This window comes from Zootermopsis nevadensis, unplaced genomic scaffold (assembly GCF_977971745.1).
Source record: "Zootermopsis nevadensis isolate Lab colony 2312 unplaced genomic scaffold, Znev_1.0 Znev_ptg000003l, whole genome shotgun sequence".
Lineage (NCBI taxonomy): Eukaryota > Metazoa > Arthropoda > Insecta > Blattodea > Termopsidae > Zootermopsis > Zootermopsis nevadensis.
Window position 1 is genome coordinate 16,334,970 of NW_028259135.1, and position 22,837 is coordinate 16,357,806.

At 37.2% G+C, this 22,837-nt stretch overlaps 2 protein-coding genes across 5 annotated transcripts; both read left to right on the top strand.

The window, feature by feature from the left end:
• Positions 1 to 2,292: 2,292 nt before the first annotated feature.
• Hmgcl (hydroxymethylglutaryl-CoA lyase) lies at positions 2,293 to 10,084 on the top strand. Of its 4 annotated transcripts, none has more exons than XM_022060012.2 (5): positions 2,293 to 2,441; positions 3,188 to 3,475; positions 4,482 to 4,694; positions 5,031 to 5,219; positions 6,154 to 10,084. In XM_022060012.2, exons 1-5 carry the CDS (start codon positions 2,358 to 2,360, stop codon positions 6,379 to 6,381), a joined length of 1,002 nt encoding a protein of 333 aa, XP_021915704.1. In that variant the 5' UTR covers positions 2,293 to 2,357; the 3' UTR covers positions 6,382 to 10,084. The 4 variants fall into 4 exon arrangements, with proteins under 4 accessions (XP_021915704.1, XP_021915706.1, XP_021915705.1 ...); XM_022060014.2 differs by having other exon boundaries at positions 2,331 to 2,441; positions 3,192 to 3,475; XM_022060013.2 differs by lacking the exon at positions 2,293 to 2,441 and adding an exon at positions 2,448 to 2,712.
• Positions 10,085 to 11,584: 1,500 nt separating this feature from the next.
• Positions 11,585 to 22,625, top strand: LOC110827913 (venom serine protease). The gene is made up of 8 exons (XM_022060073.2): positions 11,585 to 11,745; positions 14,065 to 14,293; positions 16,710 to 16,940; positions 18,414 to 18,612; positions 19,447 to 19,644; positions 20,789 to 20,946; positions 21,668 to 21,821; positions 22,553 to 22,625. The coding sequence occupies exons 2-8, from the start codon at positions 14,066 to 14,068 to the stop codon at positions 22,573 to 22,575; spliced, it is 1,191 nt and encodes a 396-aa protein (XP_021915765.1). The 5' UTR covers positions 11,585 to 11,745; position 14,065; the 3' UTR covers positions 22,576 to 22,625.
• The last annotated feature ends 212 nt before the right edge of the window (positions 22,626 to 22,837 follow it).

Consider the following 22,837-nt stretch of genomic DNA (forward strand, 5'->3'; position numbering starts at 1 on the left):
TTTAGTGTGCACATTCTTCGTTTCTTAACGATGCATTCTTGATTAATTCTGTTAGCAAAGACTATTAGTATTCAACCCTTTTCCACGCTGCTCACCAGATATCTCACTCAAAACGCACAGAATTTTCTTCTATCTACAAAAGTTCAATAAAAAATCCCCCAACATCTTTGAGCAATTAATGATAATTGTTCGTGGGTTTTAACAATATAAATTACATGTCACTTTGGAAAGACAGGCTTGCCAATAGAATAAGGTTATTTCAATAACGACTAGCATTGAAAGGGTAAATCGAAGCCGTAGGCCATATAATACAAGAATGGAATAACGGGCTCACTCTATGGTACAGGGAATTCTTTGAAAAGTCGATTTCATTCTCGGCCTATCAAAGCATAGGGAGACAAACACGTTATATTTTATTGGTTTGTACAGCTCATGCAACTTTACTTGAAATAGTGTGGTTATGTGTAACCCACTTATCATATTTTGCAAGCAAAGACAGCGTGTAAATTTGTGTCTGTCAGGATAAACTGAGATCGGGATTCGATGTCGGTACCAAGCAGGTTGGAGCACGCTGCTGAATTTTATTCAGAAGGTACTTGATGTGAACCTTGGTCTCGTGATCGACTCTCGATTGTATCTTCAGCCAGATATTTATCAACTCATGCCATTCGATGCTGTATAATAAACCTCTGCTGTTGAAACATCGTCATTAAGTAACTTACTAATAAATTCGTAGAGTCCTGTACTAACCGAATGTGAGTCAGAGACAGGAGATTCTGGCCTAAAACTATATGCTACAAATGTAAATCGATCTAACTTATTACCGCTGATCTCTGAATGTATGGCTGCATGCTTTTTGTGTTGTATGGCGTGTGTTACATGTGCAGATAAGCTTCATATGAGTATTTTTAAAAGAATAAATATTATCGAAATAGCCACAGTTTCTCATCTTAATCCGAAGCCCCGGGTAAACGACATACTTTTCCCATCATCTCCTGTTATGTTAACCAATAAAGATTACAGAACATGTAATATTATTGTGATTAACAACATATTAAACATAGAGGAAATAAACAGCAAACAAAAGTGATCTGTCACAATAAAAGCAGCATCCAGCAAAAGTTAACTTCTTCACAGCATTAAGAAGTAAACATCGAATTGCAAAGGTAAATATACTCTGTGTAATTTGGTCTGTGAACAGAATTTACACACAAACCTGGCATGTCATTTAACCGAAGTTGGCTGCACCTGTTCTCCACAATCTTTAAAAAAAAAACAAGAACTTTGATTCAATCAATTAGTATTAATTATGACTTACTTCCAAAGTCCTCGCTGGATATCTGTTTCAGTAAACCGATAACAAATCTCGGATTAATAATTTTGACAAACTGTAACTGTAAAATCGGAAGACAAACTGCAGAGAACATAGTTTTCTACACAGAACTTCAAAACCGCGCTTGTTCAACACGCCATTTCTCACTTGACTGAAGTACCAACGTGACAAACTTACGTCGCGAAATTTAGAACTATTGGATGAATACGTATGTCAATAACGAGGGTGTAATTTTTCCCAGCTATGTCATTTTAGGATAGTTTCTCCTAATAGGGCTTATTTATAATATTCATTTGTTTGTTTATCCTGCTGACTTTATGGATATAACTGTACATATATAAATAGAACACGCAAGCTTGTAAATATTTTGTTTAAGGCCAACATATTTCTTAAGAAGTAGCAATTAATATCGTATTAAAATAACGTCTTCAGTCACGTTTTTGTTTTACTTCTTTAAACACTTTTGATTCAGTGTACACCCATTTGTAAGGTTACTGCCCTTGCGAGTAGAAAATAGAAAACATCGACGTACAATTTCATGAAAAAAACATCAGACTTTATAGGCCTGTTAGAAATGGTTTTTGGGACGTCACGATGCTTTGGGTAGAATGTCTTGCCCAAGGTCTAAAAATAAAACACCGTGAACTATAATTTAGATGTATTAGGAACGCTTGCGTTTTTGTGGCATTTTTTATGTGTTGTTCCTGTTGTAATAAGGAGAAAAGGGGTGAATAAACCGCCTTGAAAGTCACCGAACAAGGTCGTAAGAATCACCTAGTACGTACGTAAGAGATAGAAATAAATTACTTGGAAACTCTTCTTGTTTGACATTCGGCTTGCTTAATATATCATAAAAATGGAGCACTCTCATAGTGACAAATTTCCATGCTGATAAATGCAATTTGTGTTTGTTTATTTATTTATTTATTTAACCTAATGTTATTCCTGGTTGCAGTAACCATGTCAATGACGTACGAGGACACCAGCGCTGTGTGCAGTTGCGGAAATATGATTAAACTGGATAATGGCTCCGCTGGTGTCCTCAATGTTTGGTAGTTATTTTAATACATCAATAAAATGTATACGCATTGTGTTCCGAAATTCATCAGTAAGTAGGGAGACTAATAGAGATTAATTTATTATGCTATAATTTCAATGTTTGTTCTTTGAATATATAAATTAAGTTAATTGATATACATTTTGAAGCATTGACGTTAGTACAGTTGACGGTATTTGAACTATTTCAACGAACAAGAACATAAAAGCGTGTCAGAAGTGTTCAGTATCTAACAGAAATATGAAATAAGATGTGGGATTTAATGAAGTCATTTACACAGCAGTGTCGGAAGAGATACAAATACGCATGTGCGGAAATAGAGGTGAGGTTATGTATAGTTTTAGTTGTGAACAAGGTTGGGTAATATTATGGCACATAATATGTAATGTACAAAGGGGAATTGGAATAGGTATTTTTGTGAAGTCCTTCAGTTTTCCCCTCTTATTATTCTCGTGATGCTCTATATTCACTCATGTATCATGTGGGAGATGGACAAAGGACTTGTTAGTGGCTGCAGTTATACAGAGACAAGTCTAACCCCACTGTTATTTTTGCTGTTCTTAAGATTCCATTTCAAAATATGCATAACGCTTAACTGCAAAAGTGTTATATTCATGAACATGTTTGTTCATCTTTTTAGTTTAATATTCATAGAAGCTTTTTTGTGATGTTGGAATAACCATTTTATTCTTGTTTTAGATCTGAAGGAAGATATTGCTGAAGTCTATTCAGTCATTTAGTTTGTACCATGCACTTGATATGTAATGGCTCTTTATGTAAAATTTGGTTTGTTTCAGACAGTTGTAAATTCAAGAACTTTGTACCCTCAGAAAGTTCGAATTGTGGAGGTTGGTCCACGTGATGGACTACAGAATGAACCGAGCATTGTACCTACAGATGTTAAAGTAGAGCTCATTGACAAACTTTCCAGATCAGGACTGAAGTCAATTGAAGTTACAAGTTTTGTTTCACCAAAATGGGTACCCCAGCTGTCTGATCATGCAGAAGTATTGCAACGTATTACAAAGTATCCAGAAGTGAATTATTCGGTTCTTGTACCAAATATGAAAGGCCTTGCAGGAGCAGTAAGTGTGTATTACAAAATTTACATCAGTAATGTAACTTATTAAATGTATTATTGATTTTGAAGAAACTATATTTCATATTACATTTGGACTGTCTGCTAGAGATTGTTTTCACAAATTAACAGTTTTCATATGCATATGTACTTTTCATCTCTTCTTGTATCTTTATAATACAGTAACTACTTACTTATGTGTCTTTTGCTCACTAGATGTAGTTATTCTATTTCCTGTTTAATGTCTATAGTTTTGTTACTGAAGTTAAAAAGATTTTGCTAACTGTTAGCTGTACTTTCATATTTCTTGAATATCAGAATTTGCTGATGGATTAAGTTAAGTTAGTTGACTTGTGTTATTTTTCATTAGGTTTATTTTGAAACTAGAAACCATTTTAAACTGAATTCTCAATAAGTATGTTGGTATATTGTCACATAGGTGAAATGTGCAGTCAGCATATTATAAAGTTTCAAGTGTTACAGTTGAATAGTTGGTACTACTGTTTTATTTTTTTTGGGAATTTGTGATGTTCAGCTTTTCTCCTTCAGGTTCTTTGTCCTGACAGATTTTTTTATTATTATTATTATTCAGTTCTTCTTCTATGGCTCTCCGGTCCGTATTCGGTCCATGACCTCCTCAGTTCTCCTCTTCCATTCGGTCTTCTGTTAGGTCCGTCTGTCCGAGGCTTTGATTGAGGTTTCGAAACATCTTCCTTTTTACGGTGCAAGGTTGTTAGCCTTGCGATCAACCCCCAACCTGGAGGACCAGGGTACCTGTCTTAGTCTGACCTCTCACCCTCGACCAATCTAGCTAGGGAGGCCCTACCAGTAGCTCTTGGGGTCACTGCGTCCCACATCCTTTACAAGTCCATCATTCAAAGTCACCTTAGTAATCTTGGGTTTGAAAAATGCAATGCAAATCTGCTAAACAATTACAGAAATCCCCATGCCCCTAGACTAGCCATTTTCTTGCCTTTCTCTCAGCCATTAGTTCTTCTGTGTCACATCTTTAGGTAGAAGCAGGTGCAAAAGAAATTGCCATCTTTGGAGCTGTGTCTGAAACATTCACCATGAAGAATATCAATTGCACAGTGGCTCAGAGTAATGAGATTTTCAATAAAGTGGCAAAAGCAGCTCTGGACAAGGGATTGCGGGTTCGAGGTTATGTTTCTTGCGTATGTGGTTGCCCATATGAAGGAGCAATTCACCCAACAGCTGTTGCGAAGGTTGGTTATGTATTTGAGTTAATATGCTTTGTAACAAGTGAAAAATTGTGGATGTGATATAGAAATCTGTTATGTTATTTTAGACTGAATGTACGATTTACTACATTGCCTATATAAAATTGGGTGATATTTAAGAACCTAATAAAAGCTTTCAAAAAATTCCTTTTAAATTATACTGACTGACCCAAATGCTGTAATTCAATAATAACTAGAATTTTAAATATAAATGTTATGTAAATATACATTAGCAAACAGAAGATGCGTATAGCCACAGACTAGAATAAATAATCTGTTTCCAGTAGCCTCATTAAAATTAATGTGCCATCTTGTTTGCAGGCAGCAAATGCTCTATACAGCATGGGATGCTATGAAATCTCTCTTGGGGACACTATCGGTGTCGGTACACCAGGTTCGATGAGAGCCGTGTTAGAAGAAGTTATCAAATATATACCAGTAGATAAACTAGGTGTCCATTGCCATGACACGTATGGTCAAGCGCTGGCCAATATCCTTACAGCACTTGAGGTAAGAAGTGTAAAAAGTTCTAGACTGATTTGATAGAACACTGTACCCAGGATAAAAGTGTTTTTGCCGGTAGAAGGAAAAGAAACACATACTTTGTAAACCAAAGAGATTACTGGACAAAGTACCATTGCTGGGAAATAATGTTTATAGTATGGACAGTATGTATTTCTGTACCTGCTACCCCTCTGATCTCCTTGTGTTGTACCTCTAATGGACCTCAGATGCACAGATTTCCTCAGACTACAAGAGTTTATACTCTTGGAAGTGATTGCTTGTAACTGAATAGTCCAGTTCCAGTGATCCTCCCATTTTGGCTGGAACTCTTCTTTCAGAATTTCCTTAATTCCTTGTGTTGTTTTTTTCCCCCTGTTATTTCCTTCTTATTGTCAAATCTTCTTCTAATTGAGCTTTTAGTTTAAGTTACAAGCATCCCAAATGGGGTAGTAAGGAGTATGTTGTACCACAGGAATGATGTTTTACGAGATATTCAACTGCGGAAAGGGTAGTATGGAGATATTTGTTAACATGAAGGAACTGGGTGTTGTTTTCCTATGTCTCAGTGTTTTCTCTTAATGGAATCATGCGAACACAATAGAATTCTTTAACTTAGTGACCTTTACTCCATCAAGGTGTGTATTAAACATGAACATAAGTCAACCTTTTACCGTAAGTTGGTATTTACTGTATTCATTGTACTATTATGTCTGGCAGTCATAGGATTATTTCAGTGCGTTGTGGCGTACAGGTAGTCTTTGATTTGTGTTTCTCAGAAACATGATATAATTTAAAAGTTGTTTATTCGTGTTGCACTTACCGCTCAAGATATATCATATAGTATTAACATAAATAGGAGACTCTCTTTATTTCGCTTAATATATTGAGAGTTGGGAGATGATTCTAAATGTCAGCCAGTTTCCATTTTGTCTGTTGCCAGTTCGGCGTTTCTGTCGTCGATTCCTCTGTAGCTGGTCTTGGCGGCTGTCCGTATGCCAAGGGAGCTTCTGGTAACGTAGCTACTGAGGATGTAGTGTATATGTTAAATGGAATGAGTATTGAGACTGGAGTGGACTTGGGAAAGGTAATAGAAGCTGGTGAATATATATGCGGTGTCCTAAATAGGCAGTCTGCTTCAAAAGTTGGTCGTGCACTGAGTAAACTGTGATGACATTATGGCTGTGGATATCGTGAGCCAGTTATGCTAATTACAAAGTCGCAACATGTTCTTAAAGAGGTGATATTGTATAAAAGTGAGAATGCACAGATTTGTGACCAAGCATATTAAATACATAATCTGCATGTGCGTAAATATTTTTACATTCCAGGATTTATTACCACTTTTATATTTTTGTTTTGTATGAGTTGCTTTTATAAATACTCTATTTAAGGTATATTATTTAGTGTGAAAGTGTTAACACTTTTAATTTATAACAATACTTTTTACATACACATTTTGTTGAGTCTCACGTCTATTATGGTCATGTGTGGTAATATAAATAAAACATTACTTGATTTTATTAAAAGTAGTAGAATGGATATATGGTTATATACTTTTAAATAAAATTGTTTTATAGCATGTGTGCATTCTGTATGTTAGTAATTGTTAATATTCAGTCAAATAAATTACAGTTTTCTGTTTTATTTTTTTGGGGTCTTTACATATTGTAGCTTTTGTTTGGTTTTCATCATTTGTGAATTATGTTTGTGTTTCATTTGCGTGGTGTATTCTGCTACAATGTGTATAATCATTAATTAGTTTTATCATCAGGTACCTACTACTTTATTAAATTTATTACTATTTGATTTTGTTAAAAAGAATTTTCATTATGAAGATTTCTGCCTTCTGGGTTGTTGCGCTGTGTAGTCTAGTCGATGTTTACCAACGTTTCAGAGGTCATACTGCCTCCGTCATCAGGGTGATGAATCATGAACCAGACTACACAGCGCAACAACCCAGAAGACAGAAACTTTCATACTCACCGCCGTGAAAACCTCAAATCTTACAATTTTCAATACATTTGACTCTCCACTAGATAGAATGGGGAAGTGGGCATAGCCTTCTTGATGTGTCATTCTTTCTTTTTATATATGCATGCAGCGTAGTGTCATAAGATTTCCCGCAGTGTGTGGCACTGTCCTAGGTTTATACTGAAAGTCCTGGAATTATTGTTGGAGGTACTATTAGCCTTTGGCAGTGAAAGTTTGTTATGAATTGTACATAAATACAAACTACCTTGTAAACATTCAGAATAAGGATAATGGGCTAAATATTAGAATCACAATGTATAATTTCTTTTAGATTAAAGCTGCATGATTATAATAAAGAAGACAGGAAAAATATAGTAAGATTTAAGGTTTTCATAGTAACGAGTATAAAGATGGCTGTCTTCTGGGTTGTTGTGCCGTGTGGTCTGGCAGAAGTTCACTGATGTTTCAGAGGTGCTTGCTGTCTCCATCATCAGGACTACTTATTGCCCTGTTGATGGAGACAGCAGGCACCTTTGAAATGTTGTTAAATTGACAGACTACACAACACAACAACCCAGAAGAGAGCCATCTTCTAGAAAGATTATCTGTGATGGTGCTTAATCTGCGTTCCTGTATGGTCTGTAAATTTCATGATGTTATGTGAGTGTTCAAAATAAGAAATGGTAGAGTGATTATTAATAGTGAATTTTGTTTTATTGTTACATAATTTTTTATATCTTTTGCACATAATTCGTGGGGTAATGGAGTATAAGACTTAACCTAAGGTATATCTGGATCATTAAACAAATGTTTGTTGGTTATGACAGCAAATGTGTGACAGATGTAGTTTGATGATCCAGTAGTGCACGTAATACGGAACAGTAGTGTAGGAATTCTGAGGCGATCACCCCTGAACCAACATATTTATCTGGTATTAGAACCCATTGGCACAATACAGCTAATATGAAAGCTCAGCATTGGATACTTCTTACGCCAGTTCCTTCTTCATCTCGTCCTCACATGATATTTCATACCCCAGGGTCCTTATACGACTATTGTACTGGCATTGTCCATTCTGTGAGATGTACTTGTTAATACATCATGTTTCAGGTGTTGGCTCTGTTCCTGTCTTCAGGTGGTTATCATACTGACAGATTTTCTATCAATTTTTTTACTCTTGGTGATGGTATTTAGGATTATTAGGATTATACCTGGGCCTGTCAATTTTATCTTCTTTTCTTGTTTTGTTTTCATTGAGATTAAAAATTATCAGTTTACTGCATGTTATATTGTACTTGTTTACAAAGGCTGTATCCACAAATATTTTATAAATTTCTAATTTCTGCAAAGCAGTTCTTCTTCTTCTTCTGTGGCTGTCCGGTCTGTATTCGGTCCATGGCCTCCTCAGTTCCCCTGTTCCATTCGGTCCTCTGTTGGGTCCATCTGTCCAAGGCTTTTATTGAGGTTTAGAATCATCTTCCTTTTTACTGTGCAAGGTTGTTAGCCTTGCGACCAACCCCCAACCTGGAGGACCAGGGTACCTGTCTCCCCCTCGACCAATCTGGCTAGGGTGGCCCTACCAGTAGCTATGCTACCGCCAGCATAGCTCTTGGGGTCACTGAGGTACTCGAGTCCCACCACGACAAGGTGCTGGTATTGTGATGTAATTAGTGTCTCTTACCGAAGTAATTCTGACAGAAAGTCTGATGGCTGTGTAATGTTTGAGCAAGTGTTTGCGTGAGAACTCCGTGTACTTATTTCAATAATTGCTGTATATTATACGCTGTTGTTAACACCAGTATCTCCTTTCAAGCACTTGTGGCCTTAACGTGGCGAATTGCTTTTATCTGCAAACTAAAACACTGTTTCAAATTAATTAAGACCTTGGGATATTATTTCTAATTTATGTGGACCCATGTTCAAAATATGCTTTAAGGATTGCTTTTTATTTATGAGATATATTGAATATTCCATACATTTTGAATACATGCCAAATGATTATGTAATTCGAATATTAAGATTTAATGTAAAGATTAATTTATAAAGCATAACCTTATTTCTTTTATGATATTTTATTTGAAAATTATTTAGAATAATTTATGTAAGAATTTTTGAATGATAATCATTTGTTATTGGTAAAGTTTGTCCCTCTGCGTACCGTACAGGCGCTTGGGGTGAGTGGAGGTATAGCTCCTCTCTTCCTTGACCTCGGCACTAGATGGGGGTGAGTGGTCAGCATCACGCCCCGGCCGTGCTTTACTCCCGGGAAAGGACCCCGGTACCCATTGTAGAGGAGGCTGGGTGGGCCCCAGAGCCGGTCTGGACGCAGAGGCTAGAGGAAAAATCCTCTGCCCCCGTCGGGGATCGAACCCTGGTCGTCCAGCCCGTAGCTAGTCACTATACTGACTGAGCTATCCCAGCTCATATTTGTTATTAGTAAGAATTGTTTATAATTTTGTTTATCTTGGACAAGTTATCTTTTCAAGTAAAATGTCAGTTGACATGAATATATTAGTATGCTGAAGTTTTCCTTGTTGATATTTCCTGACTGTATGGTCTAGTGATATAAGATATCTGTTTGGCTGGTAAGTACTACGCCTTACTCATTTACATTAGAATTCGGAAGGTAAAGGAATATATTTAAATAGGAATTAATTTTTATAAACAATATTTAGTGAATTACTTAATCATAAATATTTATGCCTAGAAAACATGTGACAATTTTAATTGCAAGTTAGTGATTCAGGAATACATTAGTGTGTCTAGTATACAAAGATAAGTGACTGGTTATTATGAACGCATATTAATCTTTTTTGTGCCTACTTGTACTCCCTGTTATAGATGATGTGCTTTTGTTTACTTAATAAGTGAAAATTAATAAACACAAAGTCTCTGCAGAATAGATATTTTAAGTTATTTTGTATGAGTGGTAACATAATATATGATACAGATAAGCTTTGTACTTCGTTACAAGGAATTGAAGTCATGGCGCATATAGATTAAAGAAGTAACGTATAATATACGGAAATGTGCCGACCATAGCTGAAACCCGAAATTGTGTAACATGAAACAGTGTCAGTACAGGTGTACTAAAATTTACGAGGAAATGTACATTCCTGTAAAAAGTATCGTTTCGTAAATGAATACACCACTGCCTTCTTCTTATGCCAGTCACATGTTACGTTCTTGATACGATATTCTTCAAGATAAACTTGATAACTCAGGTCTTTTCATTGGCGTTTGCATCCTTGAGGGGCACTTACTGCAGTCACCTTGTCCTTCCGTCCGTTCATGTGTAATAACTGGAACGAAGTTTTGCGAATTTGATGTTGGGGTCTTCTATAGTAAAATGTCAAGCCATTTAATTTTCAAGCAGCTCATACAATTTTAACGGCCATTATACGTAAGAGCAAATCTGAAGACTGCTGTCTTCTGGGTTATTGCGCCGTGTAGTCTGGTAGATGTTAACCAACGTTTCAGAGGTCATACTGTCTCCGTCATCAGGGCGATGAGTATGAAGATTTCTGTCTTCTGGGTCGTTGCGCTGTGTAGTCTGGTCGATGTTAACCAACGTTTCAGAGGTTATACTGCCTCCGTCATCAGGGCGATGAATGACTACGGCGCAATAAACCAGAAGACAGAAATCTTCAGACTCATCGCTCTGAAAACCTCAAATCCTACATAAGAACAAATCCTTTATGTAGTGTTATTAACAGATCGTTCTTTGTAATGATGTCGCTTTGTGCGATCTTCCAGAGAATCCAATTTTCATTTAGAACTTCTGGTTTGCATGACGTCATACCAACGTGAAGATTTACTGGCTCGCGCATGCGTGTTTGTATATAAAATATTTTGTGATTTTACTTTTTACATCGCAACTTCATAACTCTTAGCTGAATTTAAATTTTATGTTGAAGGCACTTTCTCGCCCTCTTCGCCTCTTTGGAAGAAATAATCACATGTTACTGAAAAACTAAAGGCAATCTGTTCTCCTGGGTTGAGAGACCAAGGTTCTGACCCACAGAAAGCAACAATTACAATTATAGTTTTGTAAACTATATTTATAATCTGAGGGTCTTGTTCGAGGTAATAGAATACCGTGAACAAGGTGAATTTTTCGAATGTTTTGAGTTCAGAATATAATTTGGACTTGATTCTGTCTGTCCAAAGTATTTCAACTTTAGCCACATTTTCTAATGATCCCGATGAACTGTCGGTCGCAGTAATTAAACTACGCTTTTGTCGTCAATTGTAATATCTGTACTGGCGGAAAAGGCCTTGCAGTTGCTGGTGTACTTCAGTGCCGATATTTCTATTTTTATGTTTCCATATTTAAAACAGCGGATAAGCGGAATGACAAACAATGAGGTCCTATCCAGTTAAAGTTTTTTTCCGGATAATTAGGTCTGCTTGCGGCGACATAACTACTGACGCGTAAACCACCATATTTTCCAAACACAAATATAATTATTGCTAGGTGTCAGATAAAAACTTGCGATGACATACGCTCATACTTCATAGTATCACAGCAAGCTTTAAGATCAGCAGTGTTCTGTCTCAAGTAAGTACTTACGTTCTTAGCAATTAAATGGTAATCTGCCTAAACCATATTTATGATTGAATTTGCAAATTAAAGAGTTGTGAAATGTATTTTACAGTTTTCTCACACATCTAATTTGTTAAATTATACATAATCCTCTCATAACGAATATGAAAATATTTAGGGAATGGTGCATTTTTAGACCTTTGTAATTGCGAGATTATTCTTCAGCGTATGGTACGTTCTTGGAGACGGAATTAACGCACTGGAACATTACATCGCAGATTGTTACATATCAATTTTTGTCATACGGGATTCATATACTTGTAGGATGTTATAAAGTCTCTTTATTACGTATTTAAAACATTATTGGGAGTTATGTCAATTATTTTGCCATGGTAAGAATATCCTTAATATTTTCCGTCAAATCACAATTTTAATAAGATAATAAAATATTTAAAATATCATTTCACGTTCCGCATCGAATGATCGATTTACAAATTGGAACGTTCCAATTTGTAAATCTTATTAAAATTGTGATTTGACGGAAAATATTAAAATATTAACCTAATTCACAATATGACGCAAATATACTACCTTAAGAATATCCTTGTAAAACTTTACTTACAACGTAATTAAGAGTTCAAGTGTATTTTATTTGTTAGCTCACTCATTACCATGGGTTCTTGAGTCGTATAACCTATTTACTTTTGTCTGCCATGTTATCTGTAAAACTATATTCTCATACTTGTAACATACAAAGTAGGAACTGAGGTTCAGGTCTTACGTAATTTCTTCCCACTTTAATTTTTCTGACTTGTAACACATTGAATTATGTTATCAATATTCTTACATAAAATCAGTATAAATTATTTTAAAATCTGTACCGAATTTACATAAAAAAATTTAAATTCCATGTATACTTTTGTAATTCTAGATACCTTGTGAGGAATCTGACGGCATTTTTTTTTATGGCAAATGACACCTGCACAAGTTCATTAAGTCTTACTTTCCCTGTCGTATTCAAGACATACAAGACGGGTCGTGTATTGTCGATTATTCTGTTGATAAGTAAACGACTTTGGTTTCTATAGATCGAAAGTCAGAGGCAACTTAAAGAGAGGTTTTCTGTTCAGCGCTATTTCCAGGATTTTTTATCCGCTCTTTTCCTGTTTATATTTTGTATATGTTAATTTTTACCGCCTGTATTCATCTGTAAGAACTGAATCCGTAATAATAATTAAATTTATCTGGGAAAATTTAAAGTCAACAAATTAACTTTATCTTTCTAAGAGGGCGTTGCTTCCTTGTTAATCTTATCCCTAGGAAATTAAGAAATTCTGTTGAGATAGTAAAGAGATCACATTAACAAATGGTTCACGATTGAGGTGTAAACAAGTTGTTGAACCCATCTGCATTGAATTCTCACAGAAATTTTGCTGCAGTAGATTGTTCATAAAACCGTAAGTTTTAATATCCTGTGAAGTGTTATTTGAAATAACTAAGCACATTTATAATACTACCTGTTGTTTCGTATGGGTTTGAAACTTGGTCTTTCGCTTTACAGGAAGGAGTTGGACTGAGGGTGTTTGAAATAGGTTGCTGAGAATAATGTTTTTACTTAGGACGGAGAAGTGAACCGCTTCAGAGCCCTAAGAGGAAAGGAAATTCGTAGCCAATTAAAATACTGTGGGTTGACGAAGTTTCGTACTAGGAACTCAAATTACGTTCCAGTATTATAACCCATATTTATAAACAGACGTGTTATTTTGATCTTGTGTAATCTTCTATCGTTTTCGTCTGAACATAATTTAGAGATTGTATTTTCTCTCATGTTTTCCGACACTGTCATTATTGCAATGTAGGAAAATTATATGTCCATAATACGTATTACGATTTTAATTTGAATTAAACGTAACCAACGCCCTCAAATGCCTTATAAACGCAAGGAATAATATTAAAATATACCAGAAAGTTTCAATATTAATGGATGATGGTCTAGGGCAGTTTTCTCCCAAACTTTTATCCCTAGGTTTTCTGTATATTTATATAAATGTGAAGAGGCGCTCCCGAACTTATAAAATTAACTGAGAATGTGATTTACCTGTTTAGTGAATATTAATAAACTTTAACGGTACCATTGAAGTAACACATTGTGTTCTTAATTTAATGTGGCAGTTTTCTTATATGTGTTACAATTGGATCATTTCCTCCCTCCGACACAATTTCCACACACCCTTGGGTGGGGGAGGGGCTCCCATTTTGTTAAGCGCAATTCTACGTTGCTGCTGCAGGGATATAAACAGAGTGATAACTGAAATATTTTTGGAAATCTGTAAGGATGCGGTTGTCGTCGTTCCTCATTCTGTGTGGCACAGCGCTACTAGCGGACGCAGACACAACTTCAAACAATTGCGACTATTACCAGGACGTGGCGGTTGGACGGAAGTACCAAGTTTACTCTCCGAATTACCCTCTTAGCTACCCCACTGGCATCGACTGCAGGTGGGAGGCCATTGCACCTTCCACATATAACTTAATCCTCGACTGCAGTATCTCCATACCTAGGGTGAGTGAAATGCGGTTTATATTCACACCATTAAGTTTAAATTGGCCCATTTTTAGTTTCAACCGGGTTTTTTTTCTGAAAACGTCTACATGTTCCTCAAATATGCTTATCAAATATCCTTACTATTTCACAGAATATTTTCATTATAAAATCAGGGACAAAATAAATTATGGAAATGCTTTTATGTCAAATAAACTGAACGTGAAAGTTTTATGTATTATTCTATCTATTGTGTTGGTACATTAAATTCGGGTAATGCTTGCTGTCATTGAGTTGAGAACCTTTGTTTTAATTTTCGTCTGCTGTTTGTAAACGTAAAGATTGTAGTACATAAAAGTATAATTTTACCTGTAGTTTCGGAAACGGTGTCTTTTAAACTAAGGGAAGAACGTAGACTAAGGCTGTTTGAGAACAGGGTACTGAGGAGAATATTTGGATCTAAAAGGGATTAATTACTAGGACGCTGGAGAAAGTCGCATAATAAAGGAGCTTCACAAGCCAAATATAATTAGACTGGCCAAATCAAGGAGGATGGGATGGGCATGACACGTAGTCCGCATGGAAGAGACAAGGAATTTATACAGGGTTTTGTTAGGCAAAACAAAACGAAGGTAACCACTAGGAAGAACTGGTCATAGGTGGGAGGATATATTAAAATGGATCATGGTGAAATCGGATGGGGTGGTATGGATTAATCTGGCTCGGGATAGGGGCCAGTGGTGGGCTCTTGTGAACACGGCGATTGACCTTCAGGTTCTATAAAATATTGGGAATTTCTTGAGTGGCTGAGCGGTCGTTTTCTTCTCAGGAAGAACTCGGCTCCATGGAGTAAGTCAATGGCATTGTGTTGATAGATATAAAGCTTGGTCTTTTACTTTGAAGGAAGAACATAAATTAAGTTACAAGTGTCTGTTAACAGCAAGCTGTGGAAAATATTTGTTCCCGATAGTGACAAAGTAAGACCAAGTGGACAATTTAGGACAGTTCATAAGCCAGAAGAACAATGAATTCTTCACCGCCGTGAGAACTTCAAATCTCATAAAAATATACGATACTGAAAAGTATAAGATAAAAACGGGAAAAACATGTAGTTTGGATGATAGACAAGAAATAGGGGGGGGGGGGTGGAAGCCTTTTGGGAAGTGATCCCTTGGGAGACAAGAAATGAGGATAATATTAAAATAGATCTTAGGGAAGATGGTTGTGCGGATGTGTAATGAATAGTAACACTGATAAATCTTGTCCATTGGTGGCCAGTGATTGGTCCTTGGTCAAGAAACAAGGTTTGAAAGATAAATCTTCCAGCAAGATTATTAAAAAGTACCTGACATTAACCTGGATCACATTACTGCAACAGTGACCTACGTTATGTGGCGTGAAGAACACGTTTGTAATGCCAGTGTACTCCAAAGAGTACACATTTTAATTTTTTTACAGAATTAGGTTGTTTGTCAAGCCTCTTATCTTATCTCCATGTACTTACGTAAGTTCTAAAATTCCTGACGGACAAATACGTTTTCAGTAGCTTAACCGGAAATTACCTTCAGTTCTCCATTATATCATGTGATAATTTGAATTGCATAAGCTAAGTGTTGGTTTACGTGTTGAGGGTAACAGCTGTTTCTTTGTAATGGTACAGATTAGAAGGTAACTCGACAACTGTTTATCTACAGGACAATACGAATTAAGTACGCCTTACTTTACTGACTATTCAACTGTTCAGACATCGAGACATTTTAAATACAACAAAGAGTACCAACTGCTCCAATTAAAGAAGCAAATTTTATTGAGGGACGATTTTATAGACTCTCACTTTAAGACGTACGTGATTTAGGTTCTGTATATATTTAGTACCTTGATATGATTTTCTACGAAGGCATGGATGGGCGGACGTTTATTTTTCGTGTTTTCCTCTGAAGACACCGGATGTATTTGTTTCTCACTTGAGAATTTTACTTTTTTGTTTACTAAGAGTTTATTTTACGATGCTATCACTAGCTCGAATTATATTCCGTGGACTGATCGGGTCGTGGCCTAATTTAATATGATATCATGGAATTTCTTTAAGAGTTACTGATGTAAACCACAAAAACACTAAGTTATAAGCCGATCTCCAGGTCGAAATTTGAACACGGTACCTCCATAACCACTCGATAGCGACTTTTGATCCTCACCCGAGGAATTTTCTGTTTTGTTTTATATTTTATAAAATTTAGAAATTGAACGCTGGAATCGGACTGTAGCGTTTGAATAATTTGTTTACTTACTCTTTCTACGTTGTAGGTATTTTCAAACATGGCGTCTCGAAACATGAATCTATTTCCAAAGATTCCAAAATAATAATCATGTTTATAATTTCACACCATCGTCAAAAATGCACTTAATTTATTGACTGCTGTTTTGTCTTTTGCCGCAGAGCGACAAATGTGTGGAAGACCGATTCAGTGTGTCTCCAAGAGGAAGAGCAAACCTCAGCGACGCTCATGTATACTGTGGAGCAGGAACTTTCTCAGTGGAGACAGTTGGCAATCGCATCGTGGTGGCTCTTCATGTTTCGCGTTTCAGCAGCGGAGGCAAATTCCTGTGTACTGTCACCACTACCTCACTACCTCGACGGCAAAACTGCACCTGCGGATTGAAGAAAGAGGTTGGTACGGACCAACATCATTCCGCCCCAGAACCTTCCAGCAAGATTTATCACTGTTTATATTCTTTTAATATTATCCATTTATCTCTCTGAAGAACAAAGCTCATCCAAACAACATTTAATCTTTTAATATGGCTGTCTTCTGGATTTTAGCGCGGTGTAGTCTGATAGTTAACGACGTTTCAGAGCTACTTTCTGTGTCTGTTATCAGGGTGATAAGTAAGCGCGTTGCCCATAGCCTTGATGGTAGAAGCAGCAAGTACTTCTGAAACGTCGGTTAGCGTTTATCAGACTACGAGGAGTTACAACCCAGAAGACAGCCATCTTCACATTCACCACCGTAAGAACCTCGCATCCTGCTCAACATTTAAACTTCAGTATTTCCATTACAAAGAAAAAATGTGTTTAAAAATATTCACCGTTTGTTCCAAATGTAATTCGAAACCCACAAACACAGTCTGTGTTAAAACACGAAGTTATGCAATGTTGTGACAGGTGGTACAGTACAATGGTTACTGTTAATTCCAATTCACTTAGTTTTTGAGATTACTTTATATCCCCTTGAGATGCGGCAACTTCTCCGACCTTGCTGTATGGGAAGGAGCCGATACAATAAGCTGCAGGCAGAATTGATGAAACGTTTTTGAATGCTATTTGAATCAGATATTTGTTGAAGTAAAAGCGTATGAATATATTAATTTACTTACTATGTGTTTTTGTTTAATTAGTTTCAGAAAGAGCTTCTGTACTTATGTTTATGTTCCAAAGATAACGTTTTATTTGAGTCTCAATTACTTAAGAACCCATAATACAGAGATTCTGCAATTAACAGCGTAAGAGAAATGTACAGTGGACGCAGATATATCTGAGATTCAGCTACATCACAGAAAGATGAGAAGAGAAGATGGAGGGGGCAGGGAAATGGTTGTATTCAAGAAAATAATATACGAACCAACTCGTTCCTCTATCACTAGTTTATTTTATCAACAGAAGATACAAATTTCTCAATGATACGAATTTTTAGCACTTATTTGTGCCACAAGAGTTCAGCACAGGTGGATAAGGCGGAAGAAAGTGGAATGTAGATAGCCATGTTCTAAATAAATAAACATCAAGATCAGCGAGTAGTGGTAAGACTTACAGTAAACAAATAAACACCATGAAGAAAATACATTGTTGAGAAGATAATAATCACTCAGATGGCCGTGGTTCGTTTCCTTCCTGCTCTCTAATTAAAATGTCTTATATCCCCAATGCTTGGTCCATGACCTGACATTAAACACTCCTCTATTTGATCACCCTAGTAATTGTAGCTGATAGACTCAAATTACGAATCGCCGTGGACTGCAATGTTCTTCATCTTTCTGTCACTTTATTCCTTTTTGATTCTCAGCACTCTATTCTGAAACACCCTTAACCCTCATTATTCAACAGAAACAATAATCATAAAAATAATTACACTTCCCTCTGCAGTATCGAATTGTGAACGGACATGAGACTGGTGTGAACGAGTATCCTATGATGGCCGGTCTGGTTGACTTTCGACTGAAAGACGTATTCTGTGGAGCCACGGTGATCGCCACCCGGTACTGCCTCACCGCCAGTCACTGTCTGGTGAATCGCCCGACGGAATATACTGGCGTCCTGATAGGAGACCACGATATATCAATTGGTACGTAGGGATATCGACTCTGTAGCCAGCCGATTTACACAACTACTGACTTCATGGAGCAGAGTCCTTCTTGAGAAGCTAACAGTCGCTAAGTTAATCTACAAATTCACCACGTTTTATGAAATTCGAAGGTTCATTATTGTGTTCACAAGAGTCCGCCATTGATCACTATCCTGAACCAAATAAATCCACCTCACGCCTTTATACATATATTTTTTTTTCTAGTGGACATCCGCGACATGGGAGTACAGTTGTACGAGTTTAGTTAACTCTTGTAATGATTGACATTTAACGGGGGATGACTTCCATTGCATGAAAGATAGCATTTGTAGTTTATGGCTATCTCCAGATTCAATTCAGTATATTTTTCTTCCCATATAAATAAGCCCACGAACGTATTTGTTCCCTCAACTAAAACCGAATTTGAATTTGGACCTAAGAATATGAAGGTATAAGGAACGTAGAGAAAATTACATAATGAGAAGCTTCATAATATGTATTTTATCTAAAATAGCAGGAAGAATATGTTGATAAGGATGAAATTATAAATTTTTACAAAATGTTGATCAGAAAACCTGAAGGAACGAGATTACTAAAAATACTTAAGCATTGACGGGAGTATAATTCAAAATTGTGTTTGCAATAAATAGATTTTGAAAGAATCAGCAGGACTGAAGTGGCTTTGGATATTGTCCATTTCCGAGTTTAATTTAACACTGTGCTGAACTTCTGTTCGCTTTCAGGACTCCCTTTACCACGGAGGTGTTAGGTAAGACAGCCATAGTAACTACTGACGTGTTTAGGACGCACTGTGCATAAACGCAATTGTTGCAGGTAATGAGACGAACTCGACCAGGTTGCTAAATACGGAGAGCTTTCGGTCGCATCCGCTTTACGACTCGGTAACGCAAGCTAACGACATCGCCGTCATACGCGTGGCACAGGACATCCTGTTCGGCCCGGAGGTGGGACCCGCCTGCCTTCCCTACTTATACCCCGCGACGAATGCAGGAACAGTCGTTGATGTCTTGGGCAAGTAACGTTTTTCAATTTGAAAGCATTAAAATATTTTGTATGATTTGAGATTTTCACAGCGGCGAGTCTGAAGATTTCTGTCTTCTGGGTTGTTGCGCTGTGTAGTCTGGTCGATGTTAACCAACGTTTCAGAGGTCATACTGCCTCCGTCATCAGGGCGATGAGTATGAAGAATTCTGTCTTCTGGGTTGTTGCGCTGTGTAGTCTGGTCGATGTTTACCAACGTTTCAGAGGTCATACTGCCTCCGTCATCAGGGCGATGAGTATGAAGATTTCTGTCTTCTGGGTTGTTGCGCTGTGTAGTCTGGTCGATGTTAACCAACGTTTCAGAGGTCCTACTGCCTCCGTCATCAGGGCGATGAGTATGAAGATTTCTGTCTTCTGGGTTGTTGCGCTGTGTAGTCTGGTCGATGTTAACCAACGATTCAGAGGTCATACTGCCTCCGTCATCAGGGCGATGAGTATGAAGATTTCTGTCTTCTGGGTTGTTGCGCTGTGTAGTCTGGTCGATGTTTACCAACGTTTCAGAGGTCATACTGCCTCCGTCATCAGGGCGATGAGTATGAAGATTTCTGTCTTCTGGGTTGTTGCGCTGTGTAGTCTGGTCGATGTTAACCAACGTTTCAGAGGTCCTACTGCCTCCGTCATCAGGGCGATGAGTATGAAGATTTCTGTCTTCTGGGTTGTTGCGCTGTGTAGTCTGGTCGATGTTAACCAACGATTCAGAGGTCATACTGCCTCCGTCATCAGGGCGATGAGTATGAAGATTTCTGTCTTCTGGGTTGTTGCGCTGTGTAGTCTGGTCGATGTTAACCAACGATTCAGAGGTCATACTGCCTCCGTCATCAGGGCGATGAGTATGAAGATTTCTGTCTTCTGGGTTGTTGCGCCGTGTAGTCTGGTAGTTTATCAACGACACATCACCCTGATGATGGAGGCAGGAAGTAAATTTCAACATGGATAAACTTCTACCAGACTACAACGTCGCAACAACCCCTGAATACCTTCTTTCAATCATGACCTAATTGCGAATAGCCTTGAAGTTTTAACAGGTTCCTGCATCAGGACGAAAATTATAAATATGACAACTAAAATATTAACGATATTACGTTTCAATAATTTATTTTGTCGTGTTTATTAGGTTGGGGAACAATAGAGCATGCGGGAGAGAAATCAGATCGGCTGTTGGAAACACAATTGGATGTAATTAGCATCAATACATGTAGAGAGGTATTTGGCAGCAAAGTGTCCTTGGTCAATCAGCTCTGCACATTCAGAAACGGCACAGATGCCTGTCAGGTAATTCATATTACTAACAAACTAACGAACTCTATGCAACACAGTCTTCTTCTTCTTCTTCTTCTTTTTTTGAGAAGCGTTTCGATAAAAGTTCTTGTTCTAAATTTCACAAGATCAGAGAAGCTGATTTGTGTATGGAAAATAGAATTTATTTTAGTGCTTTGTAAAACAGTGCTTGCATTAATAAAGTTTAACACACCAGACACTTCCCGGATCCAGGCTGGAACTTCGTGACTCACCGCTAAGCGCTACAAGATTTTCCCGAAGTCAGTCAATTATCGTTCCATATGAAGAATGAAGTCGACTGTAAACGGATGCATCCAACTTTATCAGTGAACACACTGTATTGGAAATGCATCATGCCTCTTGTGTTTATGAGTTAAAACTGGAATGACTAATGAAGCATTCGATTTTAGAACAAGGATTTGAGGCAACTGCCCTCTCTCCACCATAAGCGTAACGAGTAGAATTTATATCCATTACTTTAATCAAAAAAAAAAAATACCAACCATAATGAAACAACAATAATAATTGAAAATAAAATCATTATAAATATGCAAATTTGTACGAATAGCTATATAATATTATTTTGAGCTTATTTAATTGTTTTAACTGTTCATTAATTATTTATTTAAATGTTTTTAAGCATCTGCTTGTTTGTAAGATATGTGAACGGATGTTCAGTTCATGCTTTGATACCGACGTGTTCTTCCGTCATCAGGCCGACTCGGGTGGACCAGTTCTGTGGATGGGACCAGAGAACCGTCTGCAGCTCGTCGGTATCATCAGCTATGGAAGAGGCTGTGCCACCGATTTCCCCGGTGTCAACACACGCGTGAATCCTTATATAGGTTGGATAATTTCCGTCACTCCTGGTAAGTCCAAATTATCGCCATGAGGTACACGTAACTAAGTTAAATGAGACGTTTTCTTTGCCGTGTGTCCTCCCCTGTCAAGTACTTTAGGGGCACAGCCTTGTAGAGAGCGCTGTGGGGAATTCGTGTTTCATGTCCACCCAGTTAAGTACAAGCAACTTGGAATGAGACTTGTGGTCCAGAGGAAATCTTCATGGAATACTACAGTAGGCAGAGAGAGAGAGACGTTTCGTCCGCCGCCGTCACCACCTTCCATGGGACGTTTTACTGCGGCCGCAGAGTAGTTCTGCTAATTTAAATATGATTAGCAAAATCCCAGTGCTTTAACACAGCATAATTATTTCTTAATTGTTAAAATTCTAAAATATTGCTTTGAAGCTCTGTATTCTTGTTTCAACTCTTAGTGTCCTACGTTGTGTCACTTCGTGGGTCGAAAGTAACAACTTCGACGTTCATTTTCCCCAAACCTACTTCACATCTATTTATAGGTAGCCTGTTTGCCACAGTGTGCTTAAAAATATATTCGAATGAAACGTGGGTTATCTTCCAAATCATATGAGGAAAGATACGTAAAAAACAGAAATGCGTACATTCACATGCCGTGTACGTGCTTCTTAATTTCAGTGGTCACTTTGATACGTTCTAACATATTTCAATGTCGTCAAAGTAACAATAGCAGTTTCCAAACGCTACAAGCTGTAATTAATGCAGTTCATCTCTTTTATTTACAGATGCAGAATACTGCATATGGTAAAAAGAATCATCTAAACTCTGTAACAGCGATAAATAAATCGTTTACAAACATTTCTTTGTTGTAATTAATACGCTAGCGATGCATACATTCACAAATGTACGGACGTAAGTTAAATGCAGGGCAAAATGTTAATGTTTATAATAGATACTCACCAAGATACGAAATTTCCGAAGTCTGCATTTGTTTCTGTCCGCTTCAGCTTGTGCTGCACTCTTGTGAAAGAAATAAGCTCTAGAAAGTACAGGTAGACAAACATTGGGAA